Below are 20278 nucleotides of genomic sequence, written 5' to 3' on the forward strand. Positions count from 1 at the left end.
TGGCGGTCTGTGACAAAACCCCTTAGTGTGTCCAAAGCGCTGACAGTGCGTGCATTGTGGTATCTCACGCCTTGGCCGGGGAGGCTCAAAAACCACAACAGTGTGCATGAAGAGCTTTATGTTGTAAATCTCTCGATTGTTTGGACTCTGCTGCAGATCAACATAGAACATTGACATCGGAGCTTTGGTAACTCTATCCCTCGCATTGGAAATGTGCTTCACATTGTGTCCAAGAATACTCAATTCATTCTTTATCTCCTCCAGTTCTGTAGAGTGGTGAAGATTTCTCAGCACGACCCGGAAAGACCTATCATTCTTAAATTGGTATGAATGAAGCTCAGTTTTCCTGTCGGTGAGTTCTTTGAGAATAACTCTGTATTGTGTTGCATTGTTGACTTGGATTCTAACCTCACTTCCTCGGTTGCTTTTCAGGGTATAACCATTTGGGGCATGTTTGTCGAGCAACTCGCGTAGGGGCTTAATTTCCTCCGCTCCGTGAACATAAATCGGTGGTGGCTTTGGTTCATTTCGAGCCTTGTCCCTTGGCATCTCATCGGTGTTATCCTGGTCCATTGGATCAGGTATAACCTCCTTGTCATTTTCGTCATTGGCAACATTGGCAAGTACTTCATATCGGTTACTGGTGTCCACAGGATTGGCTTTCCTTAGCCAATTACTCATAATTGTTGTCTGTTTTGACCTAGGCTCTGGTCCTGGGCTACTCCTTGTCCTTTTACTATTACTGGCCACTGAGTTGCGGCCTGTCAATTCTTTCACCGACGTCATCTTGTTTTTCCCAGTGAGCTCGGAAGCAGTTGGAATTTTCAAGTCAAAAAATCGGCAGGAAAAGCCACGGATAATTTTCGCCCTACAACAGTAGTTGTCTCCGTGACCCCCCTCTGCCTGAAAATGATTGCCTTTTCCGGCTCAAAACCAAATTTTGGTAAGAAAAAAGCCTTATTTTGGGAGCGCAGTGGCTTTTGAATTTTGTACTTGCCTGTCATATGACGTCACTTAAAGAAACAATTAAAATAAATTATAATAAGTAATTTATTTAGTTCAATAATTTTGAAAGGTCCGAATCACACAAAAAAAAATTAATAATTTGTCAAATCTGCTAAAATCGATTTTTATTATTTTTTATTATTAATATTTTTGATTACTTTCAAAGTCTTTTGCAATATGTGAAATTTTTCAAGTAAATGAATTTGTGAGAAAGTTTTAAACAGATCGAATGAATTTGAGTGGTTTTCTCGGTTTCTCTCATTTGATCTGTGAAAAACTTATTGTGATTGATTGAGTGAATTAAAACTATTAGATCATACTTTAAAAAAAAGATTTTAAAATATTGATTTTATACATTTTGAATGAAATTTAAATATTGACTTTAGAACACGCGAAAGATTTATCAATTAAACAACACAATCACTTATTAAATCTGCGAAAAGATCACAAATTGAAACAATGAAATGTGAATTTATTTGTTTGTATTCTATAACATATTTTTCATCATTTCAAACTATCTGAATGACAATTAAGAAAAAAAATCAATTAATTGATTTTCACTGAATTTACTTTAATGAAATTTGATTGATAACAATTCACGTTTATTTTTTCACCCAAGATAAATTCACATTTGTGTTTTTAAGGGTGATTTTTGAGGAGTCAATGCCAAACCATCAGCCATCCATCTAACTTCCATTATCACGAACGACATGGAATTCGATATTTGAGAACACGTTTCACCCTCATCCTTCCGCCATGTTTTTTTTTCTTCTCTCACGATGAACTCTCTGTGCTTTTGGAGGCTCTTTTTTGTCTTTCACCCTCCGCCACCCCATGGACCTATTTTTGCTGTCGCAATCGAGACAACCTTCCGCCCCCTCCAGACAACCTTCAATCCCGGGTAAAAGTGTAGCACGTACAAAATAACGTTCAAGAAAGGAAAACATATAAAAAATAGAAATTCTAGCTTTCTCTGGATCACACAGGGGAATTGCAATGGATGATGGGGGTGAAGGGGTGTGGGATGGAGCAAAGTTGAATGTTTGAACCTTTTGGAATTCCAATTTTATTCACTTTGACGCGACTTTCGACAAAAAAGAAATAAATTTGCGTCAAAGACGAGAAAATATTTAATTTGCTGAAAGAAATATATTAACATTTAAATGAATGAATAGGGGGTGATAATAAATATCTAGATAATCCGTTTGAAGGAACCTTGCACATCACAGGCTGTGACGTAAATGATAAAGGGGGTAACCAATCAGAGAGCTCTGTCCAAATTCATTAGCCAATCAGAGAGCTTTTCCTTAAAACAGATTCTTCTTCGTATTCATTTATATTTGTAGGGGAAAATGGTATAAAATTCAATAGAAGGAGGGGCTTCAGTGCAATTCTACTTTGAATAAAGTATTTTCATTGGTTCCGCCAAGAAGAATGTTACACACGATGTATGATTTAATTTGAAAAAATCATATTAGTTAGGGTTACCACATCATATTACATTCTGACCCGGAGATTTTACCTACCCCCTCCCCTAAATTTTTAAATGTCCGTTATTCTAAAAAAAAAAAAAATACGTCGATCTCTTGATAGGCAATGACATTTTTTTATTTCAATTTTTTTTAAAAGAATTTTTTAAATTTATTTTATGTTAAAAAGTTAGGTCGCTTTTTTCGCGATTTTTTTTCAGCATAAGGGATCGACTTGAGTTTTTTAAATTCAGGCTTTTTTTAAACTTAAACCAGGCTTCATGCACAATAGGCCCATATGGGCCGCAGTGCACAGGAGATGAAAGTCTTCGGACCCCATTTAACGTAACGTAAACCAGGCTTCAGTTTTATAAAATGAGCTTAAGTTTTAATCATGGTCTTTCTATTAAGCTAAATCTCAGTTTTTTAAGGAATATTAAGTTCTTTTAAACTAGACTTATTTTTTCTAAACTTAGTTTAAGTTTCCTAAGTTATGCTGAGGTAGGGCTATGTGCATTCTAGACCTAACCTGTTTTAGATATAAAAACCCTTAAAGCTTCATCTTGAATATTTCTAAAGTAAGGAACATTGTATTAGACCTCAAGCCTGTCAAGCCTGACTCAAGAAACAAAGCTGAGCCGTTTATTAGGCCAGGCCTAATTTTTTTTTAAGCCGAACCTTAGTTCCTTTAGGTCAGACTTTTATACGTTTAGCTTAAGTTTAGACTGATCTAACCTTGAAACCTTAAAGGCCTGACTTTAAAAAATCTTAATTCTATTCTACAACAAAGGTCTGGCTTAAAAATCTTAAGACTGACTTTATAAAACGTAAACATAGTTTGAAGAAAACTGTAGTTTAGTTTAAAGAAGTTTATTCTGATTTAGCAAAACTCAGATCTGACTTAAGACGATTTTCCTTTAGCTAAAAAAATCAGAGTCTTTTTCAATTTCCGATTTTTTTAAAGTTTTCTTGTACTTGAAACATTGAAACAAAAAAAATTAAAACCGTGTAACCCGGAGAAATTCATCCTAAACTCGCAGCCCAGAGATCATACCCCGAAACCCGAAGTCTCCGGGTAAAACCCCTAGAGGAGGTAACCCTAAAATTCTTAGCATTTTTCTACGATTTTTAACCTCAAATGGATGCAAATCGATGCAAACAAAAAAAAAAATTTAAAGAACTTAATATATATTTTTTTTACGCCACGTCAAACTTTGTGGAGATGCAATGGATTTTCTATGTTCAATTTGTGTGAGCTTTACAGAATAAATTCCACAAAGTGACATAAAGAAAACTCACCACAATTGGTTTTTCGCAAAAATCCTCCCACACTGGATTTTTGGGGAGGGGGTGGAGGGAGGGATGATTCTTTTCAGGGGAGTTTATCGCAACTGAACTATTGTTACTTTTTGCACATCGACCCTCCCTCCTGCACCATTCCTCCCTGTGAAAGTCGTCTGGGTGAGACAGAGAATAATAAGAAATAACAGAAAAAAAAATCGAGAAACTTTTCACTTTGGACGAATTCAGAGGGATGCTGTTTTTTTGCGGGGGTGACGTCCATGCGATGTTGTTTTCTTTTGCTTTTGCACAAACCACAAACATTCCATTGATGTTGAGGGACATTTACCAAGGAGAACGCATTGGGGGAAGAGAAGCGTTCTGGGTCGCTTTATTCTCATCCGATTTTGCACCTGTTTCCCTTTGGGAGAACTTTGTCCCAGATAACCATTCATGTGTGTGCGAGCTTTCATTTAAAGCAATCTCAACATCGACAGCTGGTTAAAATCAATACATGCGGAGGGTTACATTTTTTTTTCTGCAAAAATTATAGGTACTCTTCATAGCTATATAATATACAAAATATCCGTATAACACAAAGAAAAACAAATAAACGAGCTGAGGAAAGAAAACAACTCCTCGTTAGCTTAATTTTTAATAAATTCCATTTTCTTCCTTTTTTTTATTTGCAGAAAATCGCTGCATAGAATTACATTCACCCGATGGGATTCATTCTTGTGTTTTGCGTGCATCGGATTCACAAGAAGCACTAGCATGGTTCAATGCTCTGCATTCAACAATGGCGAGGAGTACTCAGTGTGCTCTCGTGGAGGCAAATCGGTCATTAGCTAGTATCATTGGGGAACTAAAGTACATCGGATGGCTCAGCAGAAGAATTGGTTGTGAACAAGTGAGTAGAATCCATTTGCAATTGACTCAATTAATTGACTGGAAAAGTCGTTAAACTAATAATAGCGGTTGAAACTGTTCAAAAATAAACGGCAAATGTTGGAATGAAAATCAGACGCACAAAAGAATTATCAAAAATGTTTGTAAGAAAACGTCAGAAATTTAAAAAAAAAATAAACATTGGAAAATAAATATCAAACGTTAGAAAAGAAATCTTATTGTTAAATATTTAAAAAGTGACGCCCAAGGAAACGTCAATCGTTAGAATAAATATCAAACGTTTGAAATGAAAAGTTTCCCAATTATAACTTATAACGTTTTATTTGTCTTAATTTCTGATATTTTAGTGAGTTCTAAAGCGTGCTAATTAACCCTTTAACGTCCAACGTGAAACATAAAAACATTGAAACATGCGCTCTTTTATCGCGATTTTTATTCTATGAATTTTTTTAGAGGACTTTTCTCTTTCAGAACGTCTTCTTTGGCCCCTTATGCGTAAATTTGATGCATTTGTAACATGGAAAAACAATTACATTCATAAATAATTCAAAAAATAAAATGTTTCCCGTTTGGGTCAGCGTATGACCCAAAAAACGTTAAAGGATTAAATGCACAGAATTGACGTGGAAAAGGTCATAAAACATGATTTTATTGTGACAGAAAGGACTTTTAAGTGCATCAATGAAATAAATATCATCGCATTGATACAAAGATCAATGTTTCAGTGGTTTTGGCAATGTTACCCTTTTTATTTATTTTAAATAAGTACCTACATGAAACATTCGCCATGATGTTTCATTAATTATAGTTTTAAAGTTTATTTTTAACGCATTTCAATGTAATAAAAACAGACACAAAGTTTGTTTTTGAGACACATTTTAACGTCATTTATGCTATAAAAAACAATCTTAATCGCCCCATTTTACAGTACATTTTCGATTGCTTCATCGAATGTGTATTTGCCCGCATATTTCAATGAATAAACTCCTTTCTGAAATTGAGTTTATTCTAATTATTGGAATTATTCTCTTTGATTAATTTGAATAATAATGCAAAAAATAAAATAAAAGAAATATTTACTATTCCTCAAGCTTCTGTGAAAATCAATTAAATTCATCCCCTAAAGAAAGCTCATTTTGCAAATACATTTCACTTTCCTTCTCAAAGCAAAAACATTCTTTTTATCTAAAGAAAAAAGTCAAAGATGCTTTTGTATAAATATTTAATTTGAACCTTATGTTTGCAATGTTTGTGCATGGAAAAAAAAACATTTCATTGAAGCTGGACGATGCAGAGAAAAGAAGAGAAAAAAAGTAATTTTCTCCCATTGCAGAATGGACGGTCGAGTTCAGAGAGCTCTGATGACACAGACAGATGGCAACCTGTATTTGTTGCAGTCACAGACCGGGAGCTTAGGTAAGCTGAAATTAGTGGAATGCACGTTTTTTTTCCAACCATCTCCATTTTCCTTCCAAACGGGGAAAAGCACTAATATGTGGTTTATTAAGAGGACGGGTGTGGGATGATAGGAGGGGGTGGTAATCAAGCTTAGTTGGAAATGGAACAAGTCAAGTGATAAATTCTTTAGAGATGACCTTACATGACTCTTCTACATGGTCCAATGAGAAAGAGAGCTTGTTGCTTGCCTTACTTTCTATTTGAATAATTTTAGAGCATAAGAACCATGAGAAAAAGCTTCAAATAAATAAAGGAGTTTATGCATTTTTGTGATATTATTTTCCCTCATCTACTCCTCAAGAAAATTTCTTCAAAATATTTTTCCATCCATTCATACACGTTTCTACTTTAAAATTCCCTTTTTAAATGCATTTTCATCGTCTTGTGTGTATCAGCTCGACAATATCAAGAGTCATTAAGATGCTTGCACATAGTTTGTCCTCTGTGCCAACGAATTCACCTTCTTTTATGCCCTATGGCAACTTTTGTATACATACGGGGACAACATTACATGAAGAGTAATTACAATTATCTCCAAGAGAGTGTCTTAATACAGTTTGAAGTGTTCCCATAAAATGATGCATTTTTGCTTCATGCAATTTTCCATCCTTTCTCCCTCGTCGTTGCATTGGAAAAGTTGATTATGTATACATTTGAAAGGGATGAAGTCATTTTACAGTTTGAGAAAATTTTTAAGAGTTCACTAAATGACCAAAAGTCTGGACTTTCTCTGCAAAATCCTGGCTTACAGACAGAGAATATCCTTAACGGTGTTGGCTCTTCCTTTATGAATTTTCTGGAAGAAGCATTTCCCACTATCAAATTTATTACTATTTAAATTTAAATTTATTTATTTATTACTAAAAAGTCAAAGTAAAATTGTTGATTGAAGCAATGCATCATATGCTTCGTGAAGATCATCGAATGAATATTAAAGGTGTCTAGTTCGAATAAATAATTAATTAGTAAGTGTTTGGTCTGCAACAGCTGCAAAAAAATCTCATGAGCATAATGGCGAAAAAAAAAGAAATAAACCAGAAGTGATGGGAAGCATATGCTTCTTCGTTAAAATGCAATAAATGTACATACGTGAAAAATTTGAATTAATAATGAGGTAATTACCATATATTTCTTCAACAAACCTCAAAGACAAAAGAAATTTCTACTACAATCAATGAAGCATATGCTTCGTAAATATCATCGATTGAATGCTGTAGATATACGGTTTAATTAAATAATTTTTATGTAAGTATTTCGGGTAAGTAATATGTCACAAACATAATGCCGAAATTAATAATGAAAACCAACTGTGATGTGAAGCATATGCTTTTTTGATTTTTTTTAAATCAAATACATGTACCTGCGTGACAAATTTGGATTTATTTTGGTTATTACTATTTTGTTTAACCAAACCTCACAGACGAAGAAAAATCTGCTACAAACCGTGAAGCATATGCTTTATGGGCGAAAATAAGCATTTCCACACTAATTCTCTAAAATATTTTTATGTCTTTTTGTGTCTTTTACAATGACGTTGTGTTTACATTAAAAAAATTAATAAACTCCTTTAAACAAGAATTTTATATATCTTTTTAATCCATTAAAGCAACTAAAGCAAAATAGTGAATTAAATAAGTTGTCACATGGTGGACATGACTCTTCATTTAGAATATGTTCTGACAAATAATCTCAATGAGGATGTTACAGAGAAAGTTTCCCCCCTAACTATATATACGTGCACCACATGGGACTAAAATAGGGAAGGAGGCGAGAAATAACGAACACAGAGAGAAGCAGAAATCCCCATGAGAGGTGGATGAACACAGAGAAAAAAATTTGTAACATGTTGCGTTGTAGAGAAGCGAAAAAAAAGCCCATGAGATTGTTAAAAGAGGAAAAGAATCCTCCGTGCAAAGTGAATGTGCGGTGTCCATTGGGTAGAAAAGAGCTTAATCCCATTCCCCATATAGTGGAAGAGAGCTTTCGTTGTCTGCTAAAATTCGCAGTCAGGCAGTTGGGGGAGAGTTCATAAATAAAATGGTGCATCGATTCTTTGTTCCTCGGCTGCACATGCCATCGTCATTGACCACCTAATGAACGACCATTATCCAACACTTGTCTCCATACCCTGAAGTTTCACATTTCAACCATTTTCACCGGCACCACAGCCCTGAGTGGGTTGGTGGGTGGTGTGTCTTCTCTATGCGGGAATTTCCCATGCAATTGCCATTTGAGAAAATTTTTGCTCTTCACTTAATGCCCATTGAATTTAATTTCATGCTTCAAATTGCCCACCATTCTCTTGACTTTCTGAGTTCCTTTATTGTGTCTTTTTTACCTTTCTTCCTCTAAAACGGGAGGAATATAGAGGAAAAAAAAGGTCTCTCCACCTCTATATTATGCTGTTTAACATGGAAAATGGTTAGTCTTTGTTGCCTTAGTAACTTTTGTAGTTCCTCAGCTAAGCATACACCCATCGTCGTTTAATTCTACACAGAATAATTCTTCTACATCATTGCTTATTTTTTTTAAAAATATATAAAATATTTTTCATTCAATTTAGAGTATTTTTTATCCTCTTGAAAAAAAAACATTTCTTCATGACATGATTCCCTGGAAACAAACCTTTTTTCAAAAGGAGAGTATTCATTTTCATACTCTCGCATGAGCTTTGATTTGTACAGGCCATGTACGCGACTCAATTTTTGTATGGAATTCATTGGTACGAAATGAAGTTGGACTGCGCTTTTTTAATGACAGTATCAATCTCAAATCCGTTTGTACCAATAAATTCTACAACTAATAACCTACAAAATGATAGATTCTCAGCGTGCAATCAGAATTCTAAATGTCAAAAAATTAAAATTTTATTACCAAAGGCGAAAAATTCCCATACAAAGAGTGAGTCATTTATGCTCTTCAACTTCAAAACAAAGTAGACCGTGTACAGGGCCTGGATTTGTATTTCTTTTAAACTATCCTTTAATGAAAAACATCGACAAAAAAAATAAAATAAAAAACTAGAATGTTATTTAAAGCATCACTTGAAATAAAATACCTACATTAATTGTTAGTTTTGAATTAATTACGCCGTAATAAATTGATATTAACCCGGCTGACACACGTTTTGATAAAATTCTCTATAATATGCACAAAACTTCAAATCCTTTGCATCATTATTGCTCAGCTGAAAACCTTCTAAACAAGAATAATAATTAATTGAAAATCTCTTTGAAATTTCTAATAATTTGTAAAATTAGAGATTCTTGCCAGGAAAAAGCAGAGTGTTTGATAAATTACTACTTTTTTGTGAGGTTATGTGTTGACGCACAAAACTTCAAATCCCTTGCATCAGCTTTTCTTCAGTGGAAATTGTGTTTTGGTTATACAGAATTTGAAGATTTTATTTAAGTAAAAAATTTCAGAAATGATCAGAAGAAATACCGATAAAATAAGCATTTCAGGTCAACTGGGTAAGATTTTTCTACCTGAACCAACAATTTATTACACATCGTGTATTTTTTCTTTCGTTATAAAATCTGATAGAAAAAAAAATATATAATTTTCTGTCTGATACAATTATTTACATTCAGTAATTAAAATACTCGAATATTATACTTGGCTTGAATGTGCTAAAATATTTTGAATAAACCAATTATTCAATAAAATATTTTACTCATCTCCCTTTCAAAGTAGAATGAGTTTTATGAAATTAAGATGTTAAAATTTTGCAACCCCCAGCATTTTATGTGTGTACAATTTATGCTGCTATGCTGGGAAATTTTAATTTGTAGCCTGAACAGAACAATCACTGAAGTTAAGACTTTTATACAAGCTTTTTATGGTGTCGTTAAAAGCAGTTATTGAATGAAAATTAATGCAAATCCGCAAAACCATAAATTGAATTTAATTACATATACACTGTGCTTTTTTGGTGGAAATTATTTCCACATCGACGAATTTCATGGTGTAATATATAATTTTGATTTTTTTAATTGAGATATTTTTATGAGGTTACCCTGTTATTAACTTTATATGGATTTACCCCTCCTCAAAAAAAAGGTTTTAATATTTTGCTGTATAATACAGAATTATTTTTATTTATTATTATTTTCCACGTTAATTTTTGATATATAAATTGCATTGAGAAAAGCACGAAAACTAAAGAAAAGTTGAAAAAAATAAGGAAAAGAAAATTCGAAAATAAATTAAATAGCGTCATGGTGTAGTAGAGAAAACACGACAAGATTCATCTTAAATGGATGAATGATGAATAGTTCCACGAAGGAAGAAATCTTCTTCTCTGTAGTTATCTATTTTTCCGTCCAGTTCCGTGTAAATTGGATAAATCCCCGCACACAGAAAAGAAAAGAAAGACAAACTGAAAGACTATAACTGGGAGTTTTCTTTCTTTGGGATTTTCCTCATGGAATTTAACCATTCACATGGGGATTACGAATGTTGTCTCCATACAATATCCACATAAGATTCAGTGTGAGCACTAAATCTCATTGAATGTCGCGCATGTTTGTGGTCAATTGAGTGTTATCCTTCACTGACACTTTTTCCACAATATCATGAATTATTATCCAATATAGAAAAGCTTTTGGGGAAAAAGAGCTTTTTGGGAAACTTTATTTTTACAGTTAAGATAAATCTCTGCTGGTAAAAAAATTTCGATTTTCTGAGAACTGAGATATTGATGAAATTCCATTCTTCGTGAATTGAAAGGAGTTTATTCATTTTAGAGTTCTTACGTTTCTCTCTTAGGGTAGCTTTAATAGGAAAAAATGTTGTTGATTCTTTTGAATTTCTTGATTAAATTGAATTTTTTTTTCAAAGGATTCTATTCATTTTAGGGCACTTATAATATTATTTTGTATACCGGCAAGAAACACTGTTTGTCTTACAACACGTAAACCAAACCCAAGTGTGTATCTTATTCTATATTTCAATGCATAAAGCATATGCGTCACTGCTCTAATGCTTTAATCTATCAGTACCTTTCGCTTCAAGAGCGAGAGATAATCTGAAGGATACAGTATAATGTGCCTATATGACATATTATTGTGCTTTGCTCGCTCATGATGCATATGCTTCACTTCTTCAATGAACATTTTTACACTGACTTTTCAATAATAATAAAACTATCATAAATTCACAACATAATTAAGCTTAATCTCCTTACATATTTAAAATTTTTCTTTGCTAAACCTTATATGTTTTTTTTTAAATGAAGCATATGCTTCACGGTTTGTAGCAGATTTTTCTTCGTCTCTGAAATATTGTTGAAGAAATAGTAATTACTAATCCAAATTTATCACGTACAACATTTCTTTGATTTTAACGAAAAAGCATATGCTTCCCATCATTGCTGGTTTGTTTCTTTTTTTTGCCATTATGCTCATTAAATTTTATTGCAAGCATTAATACTTAATAATTATTTATGTTGACTTTTTCCTAACGTAATGCTCATTTAATGGCCATCCAGGTTTTTCGTCGGTGAAATGGATCCTTTTCCAGAAAAAAATCTACATTTTCCGGAGCTTTCGGCTCCGTGTTTTTGTTTGTTTATTCAAGTAGGACATCTACAATATTCAGTTACTTTATTAATTTATTTTGTATTTATTACGGGATCCATCTGAAAGATGATTTTCCCGTGTTCCTTTTATTCACGAAGCATATGCTGCATTGCTTATACCAAACATTTTTTTCTTCAAATATTTATCTCTAAAGGCATTGGCTTAATGTCAATGCAGCTTGAGATTCAACATGGGCGTGGTTTGGCTATGATATTTCCGAAAATTGTTGTACCAGCAAGAAAAAAATGAATAAACTCCTTTTCGATAGAACCATTGTATAATAATTTTATATAGTAATACAATCTCTGAAGGGATGAAAAAATCCAAGAGTTCCGTACCTTCCTCTTTTGAGGGGAACGTAGATGGCGCGCGGACTGGTGCAAATTCGGGGGTAAGCGAAATGCAAGGAGGACCTTCCTCCCATTCACAAGATCATTTGCTTTCGAGCGCTCATGGTGATCACTTGAAGGGTCGCATGAGCTGAGCGTTTTTTCTATATGGACTTTTTTTCTGTATGGACTAACTACGGCCGGACGGACGGACGGCCGGACGGCCGGAAAAGTTTTTCGGCGCATACGTTTTTTGAAATGTGGGGACCCTAATTCGTGCTCATACCAAGTTTGAGCCCGATCCGACGACCTTGAGTTTTAGAGTGGACACAGAAGCTGTGCTATTCTTTTCTTCGAAAGAATCACAGCTAAAAAGTCCATATAGAAAAAAGTCCATATAGAAAAAACGCTCAGTTCATGCGACCCTTCAAGTGATCACCATGAGCGCTCGAAAGCAAATGATCTTGTGAATGGGAGGAAGGTCCTCCTTGCATTTCGCTTACCCCCAAATTTCCTTAAAAAGACCTCATGCGCCATCTACCTTCCCCTCAAATGAGGAAGGGCCGAAACGATTTGGGCACTTTCGCCCTTCTTTGTAATACTATGTGTAGATAGCAAAGATAGAACCTAATAAAGTATCCTCGTAATTTCCTTTTTCCTTCATACAAATTACATATTGAATTTATAGTGTTTGTTTTAACTTTTAAAACATAAAATAAATTCCAGGATATACGAGAGTGCACCGTGGTCCATTGAAGCATGGAGTCGACCACTGGAATGCTGTGCCCTTGCGTCCACACGGCTTGCCGGTGCCGGAAATTCATCATCGGTTAATTCAAATAGTGCGGTAAGTAAATTACATTCGCTCCCGGATTCAATGATTGTGTATTTGCGTGAGGGGCGAATCGATTTGAATGATTTAATTATAACAAACGCACACACACACAGGCACATCAGAGTACGGTATTTTGCGTACGATGTGGGACAGCGAGGGGTGTCATCAGTCATTGGCTGCGTGCAGAGACGCACCGGGATATGGCGGCATGGGCACGAGCTCTGGTCCAGGGTAGTCACAATGCCGTGAACTACCAGCGGGAATTCTCATTTCGGTGCCTCTATCAGGTAAAACCACGCACTTTACTCCATATCTATATATACCTACCTATATATCTAGCTATATATAGAGCTTGATAGATTGCCCATCCATTGTTTTGTGTCCTTGTGGGGGCATTCATGGGATATTTTAGTAGTTAAAGCCCTCACAGAACACCACGGGATACTTATTGGTCTCATCCAACCACCACAATTAAACTCAAGCTAATTGCTGAGAAATTGAGATGATCACCTTTAATTTCTCGCTTTTAAACATTTCTCTTCTCTCTTCTGGAGACATTAAACCTACTGTACGTTACCTTAATTACCTGCAATTTCCCCCCAAATTTTCCTTTTATTCTCTAGGGAAATAAACTGTTTTGTGGTCTAAAAGTCTTAATTTTAAAGCAGTAAAAGAAAGGTAATTTTCTAATGGAAGATTTTGGATAGGAAAATTCATAATTCTGTGATAAAACTATGCTGTTCAGAATTATTTGAAATAGAATTAATAAATAATAAAAGAAAAGTTATTGAAAAAATTAAAATTTTCTTAAGAAAAAATTACAAACATTGCTCTAAAAAAAAAGGAAAAATTAAGGAAAAATTGCAAACAGAAGAGAAAATGTCAAATGAGGGTAAAATGTGAAACAAATGTGACAATGTTGCACTGGCTTTTAAATTTTAAATGAATTCAGAAGAACCCAACATACAGAGCAATTTGGGCAGCTCTCGATCCTCTGTTAATAGAGAAATCAGAGAGCCGAGACTCCGAATAATAATTGCATGGGATTCACCACCGTTCTCTCTTTTGCTTCATCGCCACGGCAACAACTCCCTTTGATTCACTCCTTACATTTTTTCCATTAAATTGTACCTAATATTTTTTGTTTTTTTTTTATATATTAATATATTTATATGAAAGTGAAAGGGAAAACTTTAAATTTAATAAAAAATTGTTTTTTTTTTCGCTTAAAAATTTTGTTTATTAAAAATTGTTCGTGGCAGAAAACGTATAAGTTGTTTTTTTTTCTCCCGCAACAACAAGAAACGTCTAACTTAAAAAAAAAGTCAGAAACATTAGGCTCCAAAAAGGACTCAATGTTTTAAAAGAAATATCAGACGTTAAAAAAATGTGTCAAACGGTAGAAATGAAATATTTGGCATTAAAACGAACGTAGAGATTTTAAAAGAAACATCAGAATTTTACAAATGCGTGAATTAGAAAACAAAGCTTAAGTTGCTAAAACGAACGTAAGTGTTTATTAAAAACAAATATATCAAACTTCAGAAAAAAGTGTCAAACGTTAAAAAATAAATTTATACTTAAAACGAATATCAAATGATTGAATCATTAAATATTAGAAAATAAACGTTAAACAGTTAAAAACTTGCATTAAATGTTAGAAGAGAAATGTCAAACTTTTGCAAAAAATTGTCAAATTGTATTTTTAATACATTTTCAACGTTTTTGAAAACTTAAAAAAACTTAAAAAGAACTGTCCTGAATTGATTAATTATTTGAGAAGTTTTTCATAGAGAAAAAAGTTGAGAGGGGGTCTTTTTAAGCACGGTGTTCGTATTTAGTCCTCTCCTCCCTTTTTGGCTAGCCATCAACCCCTTTGCACACGAGAGGGTCTATAAATCATGAATTGCACAATCAGCCACCCAATTTATACGAACTTTGGGGGAGACAATAGTGGGTGGTTTTGCTTTAATGAATTTCCACTTCTACTTGCTGCTGCTAAATCCCTTGACCATTGCTGTGGGCCAAAAAGGGTCGTCCGTGCCAATTGATTGTGCATCTGGATCGTGGATTCTCCCTACTTGAGGGTGGTATTGGGCCATCGAGTAAAGCAATATGGTGTCATCCCTTCGATCGACTCAAAGCTTCAGCCGATGATGGGATTCGTTGCCTCTTTTTGGACTTTGGTGCAGACGACGGGGAAATTGTAAGTAATGATTTTTCTTCCGTTTTCCCTTCCCTCGTTTTTCCACTGAGTGGAAAAAAATTCAATTTATCTGCCCACTTGAGAACATTTTTTTTGTGAGAAAAAGAAGCAAAAAAAAAAACTTTTTCTTCTCCTGTGCACAAAAAAAAGGAATTGGACATGGAATGCTGCCCAAAACCCGTGGTTTTCGTTCTCCATAACTGTCTCTCGGCAAAAGTGCACTCACTGTCGTAACTTCAACTACACACCGGTGGAATTTTCATTGAGTGTACTTTCAGCAGCGAAGCAAACTCCAAAACTATTTTCACGACACGATGGGAAAGTTCCACATATAAAAATTTTTAACTCGACATTTCACGTGCAATTTGTTGATTTTTTTTTCGTGCAAAACAAACTTTTTTTTCTATATATGAAAAGAACCTTTTGTCATGCACGAGAAAATCTTCCAATCTCTCCTTTAACTTTACAGATTGTTCGCATATAGCAAACTATATATGAAGAGAAAGAGAGAGAGAGAGCACAGAAAAATGTGCAACTTTTGCAATTTTCCCCGAATTGAGATTCTCAAGAGAAAATTGAATAGAGAGGAGACGCATAAAAGTCTCCAATATTTTTGTACACAGCATAAAAAAAAAGAAAGAGAAAAGCTACATAATGTTTAGCTCGATGTTTAAGGGTGAAGAAGAAACAAATTGAGTGCTTTCTTCAATGAAGGAGGAAATTCATTTGTCCATTTTTGTATATTGAAATGATGATAAGTTCCACCCCCGCCTCCGCCTGACCTTTAACCCCCCTCAAAGAATAAAAGTTTTCCTCATATTTGAACAATTTGTTGAACGCACAAAATATTTTTGTTAATATCAAAAGAAAAATCTTCTATTAATCCAATAGAACATTTTTAAAATAATTAATAATTAATTAAAATATTTTTGTTGAGAATTTTTTACATTAAAAAAAATCGCTGTGTATGGAAAAGTAATGGAAGTAGAGCGAATTGTGATAATAAATAAAAATTAATTATAGTTTTACGTAAATTTTAAGCGATAGATGGTAAATATTCTCTTTGTTTCTCATATAGTTAATCAGACTGCTACATAGAGATGTGTTATGAGCCCGGTTTTGAAGGGAGAGACAATGAGAAAAAATCAAGGGGCTACTCAATAGTAATGATTTAGGCTGAAAAGAAAACCTAATTTTTAAAATATATTAATTTAAGAATTTTTATTTTTTTTATGCGAAAGAAATTAAATTAAAAAAACATTGCTGAAAAATTAAACTAAATTAAATTTTGCGAATAAATGTTAAATTTTTGCGAATATTCATTTTATTCTTAGAATATTAATTAGAGAATATTCTTTTTAATTTTAATAATTCTCTTTAAAATCTTGCAAACTAAACCTATAATGATGAGGACGTTTATTTATTTAAATTTGCGGGTCTTAAATTATTTGTAGAATATTTATCTAAATATTCGTTTCTTTTTTACGAGTATTCGTTTAATTTAGACAAAAAAAAAGATTTACGAATATATTCGTTTAATGTTGTAAGTATTCGTTGAATATTACGAATACTTGTTTGATTTTAAGAATATTTATTAAACTTTTCAAAACAAGATTTTCAGCAATTGTTGTTTTATCTGAAGAATTTTTTTTAAATTAAGAGAATATTCGTGGAATTTTTAGAAAATCATTTTAATTTTGAGAACCTTCGTTTCTTTACCAGTATTCGTCAAAATTTTGAAATTGGTATTCTTTTAATATTGAGCATATTCGTTAAATTTTGAAAAAAAAATAGGTTTATAAGAATATTCCTACAATTTAGAGAATATTAGTTTGAATTTTTTAATTATTCATTTTGCGAGTATTCGTTTACTTTAAGGAATTTTTAATACTTCTTGCAAATAACGGCTGTATGGATGCGGAAGGATTTCAACTATAAAATTTAAAAGGAAAAGAATAGAAATATAGAGAACGATTCGTTTAAATTGGTGTGTATTCCTTTAATTTAGAGAATATTTGTTTATTTTTTCGAAAAAAAAAATTAATTAGAGTTTCAATACCTTAAGAGAAAAAATCGAATAGTTTACAAGTATATTCGTTAAATTTTGACAAAAATCGTATACTTTAGAGAATATTTTGTTTTATTTGGCAAATATTCGATTAGTTTTGCTAGTTTTTTTTTTAAATACAAAATAAAGTTGTTTTTTATCTTTATCTTTTAATGAGTTTTTGAAATTATTTAAGTTTAGGATTATGAGAATATATTATAATAAGAGGAGCCATCCCTTTGCCACTTTCGGTGCATTCTAAGCATTAGTTGGTTACCCCTTGCATTGGGAAAATTTTATTAATTTTGATAATATTCATTTAATTTATTATTTTTCGACAATATTTGTTTTATTTAGTGAATATTTTTCTTAATACTTAGATAGGGATTAATATTACTAATCCAATAGAAGTTCGTTTTTTTATTGTTTTATTTGGAAGATTTTGAAAAAAAAAATTTTTTTCAAATTGAATTTTTATAGCTTCTTAAACAATTCTTAATAATTCTTTTGAGTTTTTATTAAGAAAAACTTTATATTGAAACATTAACCAAAATCTTTACCAAAGTTAATTTCAAATTCATTCTCTGTTTTTTTAAAATTATTTTAGTGGAAATTGGGGATTTTTTTGGGACGCTCTAAATGGCAAAATTTCGATATTAATCGATTTATTAATCAATTTTTTCTTTTGACTAATTTGTAGTGTTTTGAATGTCCCAGAAAAGTTCTAAAATTGATCTATGGGAGACTATTTCTCCAATTTTCTTTTAAATAATCAATATTAATTCTTGGATTAATTAAAAAGTATTGAGTAGTCCCATATACAGTGATACTTCACAGTATTACGTCGATTAAACATCTTGATAAATAACGTTAAAAGCTGAAGACCTCAAGCAAGAACTTTTTATGTACTGCGAAACATCACAGTGTCAATGAAAAAGAAAAAAAACCTTCAAAACCTTTTAAAAAAAGAAAACTTACCTAATATAAACTAAATGAATTTGTGAATAAAAACTGAATCAATATTAGCATATCCAAAAGGAAAATGAAAAAAAAAACTCTAGCTGATAAAACTTTATCATTAATGGCGGGATTTTCTATGAGAACAATATTCTTCAATGCGGAGGGATTTGCTGTACATATACATATGAAAAGCATATATACTAGAGAAGTGCATGTAACAAAGAAATGGACCGAAGTTAAATGATAAATTGCATCAAGAGATTATTGTCTCCCCCTTTCCCCCCTTTTCAGCAAACCCATCAAATTGGTAATATATAATAGAACATAATATATATCATCAATAAATCTTCATATCTATTAACGTGAGATTTTGGAAGATATAATACATACATAAATAGAAACATAAATAAATCAAAGTTTAGCATCTTTATAGATTCAATAATCAAATCTCAGCATAATAAAATATATATTATTATAGAGATTAGATTTTATTTATAGGTAGAAAAGGAAACAAGAAAAAACCCTTATATAATGCAATTTTACTAAAATGAATGATTAAAAGGAAAACAAAACATATAGACTAATTTTAGCTATATATACTAATATTTTTCCTCTGAAAGAGTCTTATTCAAAATACATGGAGTTAGTTTCTGAGGTGAAAGGAATTTTTGATTTTAAATTATTGTAGAGTGTTGTTGAAGGTTCAAGTAAAGTGTGGTTATTCCTGGAAAATGTAAAAAATTTCTCATCAAAGATGCTCTAGAATAATTTAAGAAAAAATTCCTTTACAACTTTAGGGCCAACTCCATTGAACAATAAACTCTTACAATGGAGCGAAGAAAAACAAGAACATATTCATTAGTTAGGTGAAAAATGAATGAAGAGATGTCTTTGTAGTCCAAGAAAAACTTAAGAAAAAAAAACTAAAGCCCAATAGAATGAGAAGAAGAAATGGAGGAATCTGTCAATATATTATTAAGTTTTAATAAATGTGGGAAAAGTTGGAAAATTATTACGTGTGTGTGGAGAAATTCTCAATTTTCCTTGTGAAAACTTTCTTATCTCATTGTTTCACATGGTGAGAACATTTGCAGTCTCAGCAATTTCACGGCACTATTCATCCAACATGGAAAACACTAACCGCAAACTTTTCATTGTTCGACGGCGTGTAAATATTCCAAACTCCCATACACACACACACGGACGAACCAAAAACGTTGAGTAAATTTTCCCTTCACAGCAATACGCCAATTCTCATGAGGACTTTTCCGGGGGATTGACTACCACGAGATTTCCCCCGGTTTGCCCACCATCCAACCAGACAGGGATGGTAACACAGCACAGTAAGTATCACTTCCGCCACTTCCTACCATCGGTGTGTTTTAGGATGGAAAACTACATCGGGTGAGTATTGGTCAGAATTTTTATTTAACAGTTACTACGTATGGTAGATACAAAATGTTGCTCAGAAAACTTATGAAATAAAATAATATTTGAATTTGGCGCGGTACTCAAAGTGGTGAATTCGAGTGGTGAAAATAGAGAATGTGGGGAAAGAGGAATAATTTGGCGGCAAAAATGACAGATCGGATTTGGTAGGCAAGGTGTACGGATGCAAACGTGCTTGCTCCGTATTAAAGTGTAATTATAGCGTTTAATATAAGGTTTTTTTTGCGAACGGACAGAGATATTAATCTATCAATTTTAGAGAGTAAGAAGAAAACGGAGAAAATATAAAATTCAAAAGGATTTTATTCATTTTAATGTTTTTTTTTACTTTAACCCTTGGAGGATTTTGCTGGCCAAAGTGGCCAATTAGACTTTTTTTTAAATCGTTATAGAATAAAATCTCTTAAACATATCGTGATAATTTCTACATCTATGTGTAGGAAAGTTTCATTACTTCAATATCGTCGAAAGAAAACTTAGAAATATATTTTCTTTTAAGAGAAAATGAAGTTTAAACTTTGAGGTTAGAAAATTCGATCCTCCAAGTGTTAAGTTAGAGGCTTGACTTTTTAACAAATCCTTTCAGTCAACTGGTAAACGTTGTTTTTTTGCTATTTTAAAATGTTTCCGAGAAGTTTTTTTTAAAAAAATATTTGGTTGCGTATTTTTGATGAGAGCACGCAAAATGAATAATCTCCTTTTCACTCATCTGTAGTATTTCTCATTCACTTAAGAACAAGACCTGCCT

At 32.7% G+C, this 20278-nt stretch overlaps 1 protein-coding gene across 2 annotated transcripts in view; it reads left to right on the forward strand.

Annotated features, from left to right (window-relative positions):
* Nucleotides 1-19093, forward strand: part of LOC129795400 (beta-1-syntrophin) — an 89580-nt gene extending 70487 nt beyond the window's left edge. Inside the window, exons 6-11 of one of the 2 annotated variants that reach the window (XM_055836640.1) lie at nucleotides 4448-4665; nucleotides 5998-6080; nucleotides 12760-12880; nucleotides 12982-13155; nucleotides 14901-15074; nucleotides 15225-19093. In XM_055836640.1, coding sequence (XP_055692615.1) covers nucleotides 4448-4665; nucleotides 5998-6080; nucleotides 12760-12880; nucleotides 12982-13155; nucleotides 14901-15074; nucleotides 15225-15308 — 854 coding nt within the window. In that variant the 3' untranslated portion in view covers nucleotides 15309-19093. Of the gene's footprint in view, nucleotides 1-4447; nucleotides 4666-5997; nucleotides 6081-12759; nucleotides 12881-12981; nucleotides 13156-14900 lie in introns of both variants that reach the window. The other variant, XM_055836639.1, reaches the window with a different exon arrangement.
* Nucleotides 19094-20278: the final 1185 nt, after the last annotated feature.

This window comes from Lutzomyia longipalpis, chromosome 4 (genome assembly GCF_024334085.1).
Source record: "Lutzomyia longipalpis isolate SR_M1_2022 chromosome 4, ASM2433408v1".
NCBI lineage: Eukaryota > Metazoa > Arthropoda > Insecta > Diptera > Psychodidae > Lutzomyia > Lutzomyia longipalpis.